The sequence below is a fragment of the Rhinopithecus roxellana genome, chromosome 8 (genome assembly GCF_007565055.1).
Source record: "Rhinopithecus roxellana isolate Shanxi Qingling chromosome 8, ASM756505v1, whole genome shotgun sequence".
NCBI classification, from domain to species: domain Eukaryota; kingdom Metazoa; phylum Chordata; class Mammalia; order Primates; family Cercopithecidae; genus Rhinopithecus; species Rhinopithecus roxellana.
Genome location: NC_044556.1, coordinates 92,090,328 through 92,099,293, shown reverse-complemented (window position 1 = coordinate 92,099,293; position 8,966 = coordinate 92,090,328). Strand labels below are relative to the sequence as shown.

At 47.1% G+C, this 8,966-nt stretch overlaps 1 protein-coding gene across 1 annotated transcript; it reads left to right on the top strand.

Moving 5' to 3' along the window:
* The first annotated feature begins 6,535 nt into the window (after positions 1-6,535).
* On the top strand, positions 6,536-8,095 carry BTNL10 (butyrophilin like 10). Its single transcript, XM_010383041.1, is given in 2 exon segments — positions 6,536-6,842; positions 7,776-8,095. Coding segments are annotated over 2 exon segments (627 nt in total).
* Positions 8,096-8,966: the final 871 nt, after the last annotated feature.

Genomic DNA, 8,966 nt, shown 5'->3' with positions numbered 1-8,966 from the left:
GAAAGAAAGAAAGAAAGAAAAGAAAGAAAGAAAGAAAGAAAGAGAAAGAAAGAAAGAAAGAAAAAAGAAAGAAAAGAAAAGAAGAAAGAAAGAAAGAAAGAAAGAAAGAAAGGAAAGAAGAAAGAAAGAAGAAAGAAAAAAAAAAAGAAGAAAGAAAGAAGAAAGAAAGAAAGGAAAGAAGGAGAAAGAGAAGAAGAAGAAAGAAAGGAAAGAAGGAAGGAAAAAGAAAAGGGAAGAAAGGAGAAGGAAAGAAAGGAAGAAAGAAAGAAGAAGAAGCAGAGGAGAGGAGGGAATAAGAAGGGAAGGAGGAGGAGGGAAGAAGTGGAAGGAGGAATAAGAGGAGGAGGAAAGAATGAGCGTGTGACAAGATGCCAAGGAGAAGAAGATGAAGATGGCAAAGAAAAATAAAGAGGAAGAGGAAGAGGGTAAAAAGATGACCACAAAGAAGATCATGATAATGAGGAAGAAGCAGAAAAGGAGGAGGAAAAGAAAGGGAAAATGAGAAAGAAAAAGGAGAAATGCAAGAATAATGTAAGAAAAATGTGGGAGGAGGAGGGGAGGAGAAGCAGGATGGAGAGTAGGAAGAAGATGAGAACGTGGAGAAGAAGAAAACAAGGAGGCATTAGAAAAAGGATATCAACTCCTGAGGTCAGAAAAACTTTTCGTTCATTTGATTAGCTAGTGCATTCCAAAGGACCTGAATGCCTGAGACACAGATTTTTATGAATAAATAATCACTGTTTAATACAAAATGACCCTACTTCATTTACTTCATTTAATTTAGTTCTTCTTCTTCCCTAAATGCTTGCTGTATCCCATCTCACTTTTTCTTTTTCTTTTATCTGTCTCTTCTGCTGAACCTTGCTTCTCATCCTGAAGGCCCCAGCATCCTTGCGTGCCCCTGCTCAGTCCTGTCTCCTCAGGAGTGGCCAGCTTTTAGTGGCTTTTAGTCTTCATTGCACCCACCTGGTCGTCATTCAACTAACACCATCTCCAGAGTCTAAGACACAAAAGCGATCCTTAAATGTCCATGTTGGAGGGGCTCCTTGGCAGATCTGCTTGTTAGGGGGCTCTTCCAGCTACATTTACAGAGCACTTTACATAATATTGAGAAAAAATACATGGTTTGCATTAAAGAGTGGGAAGCCTTGGGAAGATAGGAGGGTGTGGTTGCTGCAAGGTACCCCTTGGGCCCAGACTAGACAGTGTGTAGGCAGAAATTGCAAAGCCTCAGGGAGTGAATTTACCATCCAAGAGTGAGGTAAGACAAGTCATCCATGACTTGGGTAAATATCGTTTTAAATACTTAAAGGATCCGGAATCCCTGTGCACACAGTCCCAGAGGTTATGGGAAGCAGAAAGTTTGTGCAGGGAGATAGGGAGAAGGAGGAGAGATTAGGAAAAGTACCATTTGTCCTCCGAGACTGCCCCTATGGATTTGGTCCCATTATAGGACAGAGGGAGGGTCTACAGGGAAAATACCAGTTGAACTGTTTTCAGAAGGGCTTTGAGAAAAGAGGACACAAACTGGCCTGCTCAGGGCCCATACAGCAAAGCTGGCTCCCAGGTCCACAGCAGATGGAGGGGGAGGGAAATACAAGAGGACTCCTTCTGACAGAAAATCTCACTGACTTCTTGGGGGCCTTAGGAAAAACTGGGCTTCTGCACAGCAAAAGCAGCCATCAATGGAGTAAACAGACAACCTGCAGAACAGGAGAAAATATTCACAAACTCAAATACTCACGAAATACTCACAAACTATCCACAAAGAGCTGAAATCCAGAATCTGTAAGGAACCTAAACAATTCAACAAGCTAAAAACAAATAACCCCATTTAAAAATGGACAAAGGACTTGAACAGACACGTCTCAAAAAGACATACATGCAGCCAAGAAACGTGAAAAAATGCTCAACATAACTAATCATCAGAAATGCAAATCAAAATCACAATGAGACACCGTCTCACACCAGTCAGAACAGCGATTACCAAAAAGTCAAAAAATTAACAGATGTTGGCAAATTTGTACAGAAAAAGGCAACCTTTATACACCGTGTGGGAGTGTATTAGCTCAGCTACCATGGAAAGCAGTTCAGAAGTTTCTGAAAGAACTAAAAGTAGAGCTACCATTTGACCCAGCAATGCCGTTATTGGGTATATAACCAAAGGAAAAGAAATCATTTTACCAAAAAGACACATGCACTCATATGTTTATTGCAGCACAATTCACAATACCAAAGAAATGGAATCAACCTAGGTGCCTGTCATTGGACGACTGGATAAAGAAAATGTGGTACATATACACCAAGGAATACTACACAGCCATAAAAAAGTGAAATTATGTCCTTTGCAGCAACGTGGATGCAGCTGAAGACCATTATCCTAAGTGAATTAATACAGGAACAGAAAACCAAATGCTACGCGTTCTCACTTATAAGTGGGAGCTAAACACTGGGCACGCATGGACATAAGGATGAGAATAAGAGACCCTGGGGACTACTGGAGCAGAGAGGAAGGGAAAAGGAAAGGGTTGAAAAACTAACTTATTAAGTACTATGCTCACTACCTGAGTGACAGGATCTTTCAGATCCCAAACCTCAGCGTCATGCCATAAATCCATGTGACAAACCTGCACATGTACCCCCTGAATTTAAAATAAAAGTTGAGGAAAAGAAGAAAAAAAAAAGAAAACTGAGAAGAGGGACTGGTGCACTGACACATATTCCTGCAGAGGGCACCAAAGACCAGACAATCCCATTTTAACACACACAATTTGGGGGTTTTCTTGTTTTTTAAACATAATCCCATCCACAAGAGGGTGGATACGCAGCTCTTTTTTTTTTTCTTCGTTTGTTTTCTCTCTCTCTCACTCTCTGTTGTTTTTTCTTTTCTTCTGCTTTTTCTTTTTTTAATATTTTTCTTTTTTGTCAATTGAGATAAAATTTACATAATATAAAATTGACCATTTTAAAGTATACCATTTGGTGGCATTAAGAACGTTCCCAATGTTTTGCAACCACCACCTCTATCTAGTTCCAAAATATTTTCATCACCCTAAGTAAAACCCCAAAAATGTTAAACAGTTATTCCTCATCTCCACTTCCATCTCCCCCATCTCCTCAGCCCCAACAACCACAGTTTTCTTTCTGTCCCTGTATTTACCTGTCTGGTCATTTCATATGAATAGAATTGTAAAGTGTGTGACCTCCTGTCTTCTTGCCTTTGAACTTTATTTATTTATTTATTTTTTTTTTTTTTTTTTTTTTTTTTTTTTGAGACGGAGTCTCTCTCTGTCGCCCAGGCTGGAGTGCAGTGGCGCAATCTCGGCTCACTGCAAGCTCCGCCTCCCGAGTTCACGCCATTCTTCTGCCTCAGCCTCCCGAGTAGCTGGGACTACAGGTGCCTGCCACCTCGCCCGGCTAGTTTTTCGTATTTTTTAGTAGAGACGGGGTTTCACCATGTTAGCCAGGATGGTCTCGATCTCCTGACCTCGTGATCCACCTGTCTCGGCCTCCCAAAGTGCTGGGATTACAGGCTTGAGCCACCGCGCCCAGCCGCCTTTGAACTTTAAACATTGTACCTGAGGTGGGTTGAGCTGAATGTGTCTGCAGGAGCCCTGGCTGCCCACCTGAGAGGCTCTGGGCCACACATGGGCTCATGCACAGGACCACTGTGTCAAGTGACCTACCCATGGGCTGAAAGCCCACACCACCAGGACACCTTTCTCCGCCATAGCTTCTCCCAGTGCTCGTGACTCTTCGTCTGACAACAGGCATCACAATCTGCTGTCAACACAGTGTGCTCTGTACATCGTAGCAGCTCTCTCTAGATTGTTCAAACCTGAGCCCTCCTTCCCAAGTCATCAGGACAAGTGTGACCGAATGCAGCACAGTGGCTCATGCCAGTAACCACAGCACTTTGATAAGCTGAAGTGGGAGGATCGCTTAAGCCTGGGAGTTCAAGACAAGCCTGGGAAACATAGCAAGACTTTATCTCTACAAAAAATACCAAAAATTTAGCCAGGCATGATGGTGCACCTGTGGTCCCAGCTACTTGGGAGGCTGAGATGGGAGGATTGCTTGAGTCTAGGAGATCAAGAATGCAGTGATCAGAGATCACACCTCTGTACTCCAGCCTGGGTGACAGAATGAGACCCTGTCTTTAACAATAAATTAATTTTTTTTTTTTTTTTGAGGCAGAGTCTCACTCTGTCGCCCAGGCCATAGTGCAGTAGCACGATCTTGGCTCACTGCAACCTCCACCTCCCTGGTTCAAGCAATTCCCCTGCCTCAACCTCCCAAGTATCTGGGATTACAGGCGCAGGCCACCATGCCAGGCTAATTTTTTTGTATTTTTAGTAGAGACGGGTTCTCACCATGTTGGCCAGACTGGTCTTGAACTCCTGACCTCAGGCTATCTGCCTGCCTCGGCCTCCCAAAGTACTGAGATTACAGGTGTGAGTCACCACACCTGGCCAATTAATTTTTTTGAAAAGACAAGTGAGTCGAGTTTTAGGTCACGTCATTGTCTGGTAAAAGCAGATCACAGGGACAACATAATTCTTAAGTGCTGACATATAAAAGGGGGAACAACCGGTTGACCAAAGGGACACTCCCCCAGGAGGGACATAGGAGGGACCTGGCACTTGGATTTCCTCCACCGCCCGCGGGCACGGGGAGTGCTCAGATGAAGCTCCTCCCTCTAGGAAAGCAAGGACTCCTTTCTCACAAAAACCACCCAGGAAAAGGCCCAGACTTTTGAGTCATCAAACAAGAAGGTGAGGAGGGAATGGGCCTGGCCACTGGGTGCAAGAAATCAGCGTGAAGGTTCTAAGCTGGGTCAGGGAGGCTGCCAATAAGAACAGACTCCCATGACCCCACGGCCACGGAGGGCAGCGAAAGGCTGGGGAAGATGAGCCCTGAACAACCCTCTGGGACAATATGGGAATTAGGCCATTGCAATATGATCATAAACACCTTTCCTGAAGGACCCAGGCCAGCTAGGCTGGGCCTGCACACTGCCAGATAACTGCAGGCTCTACCTGCATTCACAGTTCATTCAGTTGGCCTGGGTCCCATCTTGAGGCCTGTCTCCTCCCCCGCGGGCAGTATCTCCTGTTCCCCAGCCCTGGGGTGTTCCACACTGGGGATCACACTGGGGAAGCCTTTTTTGTCCTCTACTGCAACTGCCCAAAAGGCACAGTTACATACTTTTGCAAAAAAGCAAAAGAAAGAATCTCTGGAAACTGGGGGAGTTGGCGGCTTTTCCAGATGTCTAGGCTGCCTTTCACATCACTGCCTGGAGACAGCATGTTTGGCCTGGGTCACACCCCACCTGGAGTTGGCAGGAAACTAAATTAATTCCCCTAAAGTTGCCAGGACTTCCCAAGGAAGCTGCAGCAGCTCTCGGTGCCAGGTGAGCATTTTCTATGGTCAGGACGCTGTTCACTCTTCAGTGTTTCTGCTTCCTCCACCCTCTCCCCATCCCCAAGGGGCAGAAGGACCACAGGGTCTTCCTGGAAGGCAAGAACCAAATAGGACAAGAGCCTGTGCCCACACAACTCCCTAATAACACACGTAAATGCCCAACCTGGATGGCTGTGCTGGGAAGAACCGCCCAAGGCCACAGACCTTTTTCCCAACACCTGCTCTCTAAACCGAGGTTACAAGAAATGCTCACAAGAGACTCATGAGGGTCTTGGCCTGCCCATCCCAGCTGAAGAGCTCTGAGGATTGGGCCCAGACCCCAGCCCCTGACTATAGAAGTCCCCATGGGGACAGCGGGAAAGCAAAGGATATTAAGGGAATCCCCTGATGTCATTCTGACCTCGAATTTGCTTAATCCGAGTCTAGGTTTTCTCCCCCAGCATTCTGGTGTATCATGACAGTCTCCAGCTAGAGATTGGGCTGCGGCTCTTCATGAGCAGGTTCGAAAATCAAACCCCTTCCCTCCTGGATGTCCTTGTGGAATTCCACAGGGGGACTAGGGTGAGAGGTGTGTTACCCGCGAGAAGATGGGTACAGGAGCACATGAGGCTTGCTTTGTCTCCACTTATAGTATTAATAACTTGTTTGGGAGTGAGAGTGAATGACCTTTTCTTCTTTTTCTTCCATGGCATTTTTCCTCTACACCTGTTAGCTTCCTGGCGGTGGCTCCTCTCCCAGTGACAGTGCATGGCTCTGACCTGGCAGGAATGGCAATGACGTGCGATCGAGAGGACTTCCTGCCCATCTGCTTTGTCACCCTGGTCTTCCTGCAGCTCCCACTGGCCAGCATCTGTCAAAACTGTGGGACAGACTCTTGTGCAAGTCGAGGCAGGTGCCCTGGCATAGGAGGTGTGTGTCCAGCATGGCAGGAAGCTGAAGCATCTCCTAGCAGCTCAGGGCTTAAGAGGTCCCCAAAGCTTCCAAGATAAGGGAGGGGCAGAGGGAAAGCGCCCTGGCCTCCCTACACATGGCTAACCCAGCACTTTCTGATCTGCCTCTCCCAGGGAAAGCTGACTTTGATGTCATTGGGCCTCATGCCCCTATTCTGGCCATGGCTGGGGGACATGTGGAGTTACAGTGCCAGCTGTTCCCCAATATCAGTGCCAAGGACATGGAGCTGAGGTGGTACAGGTGTCAGGCCTCCCTGGCTGTGCACGTGCATGAGACAGGGATGGACATGGATGGAGAACAAAAGTCGCAGTACAGAGGAAGGACTACCTTCATGAGTGACCACGTGGCCAGGGGCAAGGCCATGGTGAGGATTCACAGGGTCACCACCTTCGACAACAGGACATACTGCTGCCACTTCAAGGATGGTGTAAAGTTCGGCTAGGCCATTGTGCAGGTGCAGGTGGCAGGTGAGGCCGGTGGCTAGCTGGCTATCAGTCCTACTTCCAGGCATGGCCTCAGGGCCCAGCATGTTCAGGTGGGGGGCTTTTCAGGAGGGTGAGAGTGCACTATCGCAGCTGCCGTGCTGGCCTGCGCTGCTCCTGGAAAGTGCAGCTGTGAAGACGGGATCACCTTCCTCATCTTCCTTTCCCTCCTTATACCAGTGGACTGGAAAGTGAAGGGAAGGGAAAGAGAGAGATGGGGAGAATGAGAGAGACACAGAGATGGAGAGATAGAATGAGAAAGAAGCAGGGACAGACAGACAGAGGTGGAAAGATAGATGGAGAGAAAGACAGAGATAGGTGAAGAAAGAATGACAGAATTATAGAGATGAGGAGAGAGAGAGATGGAGGGAGAGGGACAAGCAGAGACAGAGAATAAAAGGAGAGACAGAGAGAATGAGAAACTGAGAGAAACACAGAGAGAATGAAACAGACAAAGAGACTGAGAGAGTCAGTGACAGAAAGAGAGAAAGACAGAGACAGAGAGACAGTAAAAGAGAGTGAGAAAGAGAGTAAGCAACAGAAACGGGGAAGAAGAGAGAGACAGAGAAATAATGACAGGAAACAGAGAGACCGAGAGAGAAGAGAGTCTTGAGATACAGGAGGTTTCCCGAGTGACTCAGAACTTGTGCTTTGAAGCAGACAAGCCTGGGTCCCATCTTGTGCCGTGAATTCTACTTCTGCAACACAGGATGCTTATTCAATCTTCCTGGGCCTTTTCCGCTTTCCTTGCCCTATTTTGTCTGGGAAATGGGGGAACTCTGTTAAGGATGGCATGTGATACAGGGTAGGCAGTTTGTGAAATTGCCAAAATACATTGGAAATCCTCAAGATTTTGTTTTTCCTTTAAATAGAAGCAGCCATGGCTGCAAAGATTCAAGCCGCTGTCTCTTCCTTCAGGGCTGGGCACAGACCCCAGAATCCAGGTGATGGAATAGCAGGGTGGAGTCAAGGTGGAGTGCACATCAGCAGGCTGGTTCCCCAAGCCCTGGGTGGAATGGCGAGACTTCAGGGGCCAGGCTAGGCCTGCTGTGACCAATCTCTCAGCCTCGGCCACCACCGGGCTCTGGGCTGTGACGTCCAGCTTGATGCTCTGGGACAAGGCTGTGGAGGGTCTCTCTTGCTCCATCTCCAGCCCTCTCCTCCCTGAGAGGAGGAAGGTGGCCAAAAGTCACCTGCCCGGTGAGTCCTCTGTTCAGTTCTGTCCTCACAATCAGTGAGCACAAGATTCCGTGGCCCTGGACACTGGGGACATTAAGACACAGCTGTGGGGCTTGTGGCAAGAGGGAACGGGCGGCAGTTCCCTGTCCTCACCTGGCTGGGGCATCCTGGGAGGTGCACTGTTTGGGTGCTGATTACGGAAGAGGAACAGAGATAAGGGTGCAGGGACACTGGGGAAAGCCTTGCCTTTGGGGGAACAAGAAATGTACACCCTAATATCAATGGTTTTTAGGGTTTTTTAAAATAGGCTTTATTTTTTAAAGCAGTTTTATAGTCACAACAAATTTTAGTAGAAAGTCCAGAGAGTTCCCATATTCCCCTAATCCCCTCACACAACTTCCCCCAGCAAAAATACCCTGCACCAGAAGGAACATCCACCATGATTGATGAACCTCCGTTGACAATGCCGTCGGCACCCAGAGTACGCAGTCTCCATGTGGGCTCACTCTTGGCATGGTGTCCCATGGTTCTAGATAAATATATAACACCACATATCTGTCATTATAGGATCATACAAAATAATGTCATTGCCCTTAATCCTCTGTGCTCCGCTCATTCATCATTCTCCCCTAACTCCTGGCCACCACTGATGTTTTCACTGTCTCCATAGTTTCCAGGTGTTCTGGAATGTCCTGTAGTTGGAATTGTGCCTCTGTAGCCCCTTCACACTGGCTTCCCTCACTTTGTGGTAGGCGTTTAGGTTTCCTCCATGTCTTTTCATGCCTTAATAACTTGCTTCTTTTTTGAAACGAATAGCGTTCCAGAATCTGGATGGACCACTGTTTATTGATCCATTCACCTACTAAAAAATATCTTTTTTTTTTTTTTTTTTTGAGACGGAGTCTTGCTCTGTCGCCCAGGCTGGAGTGC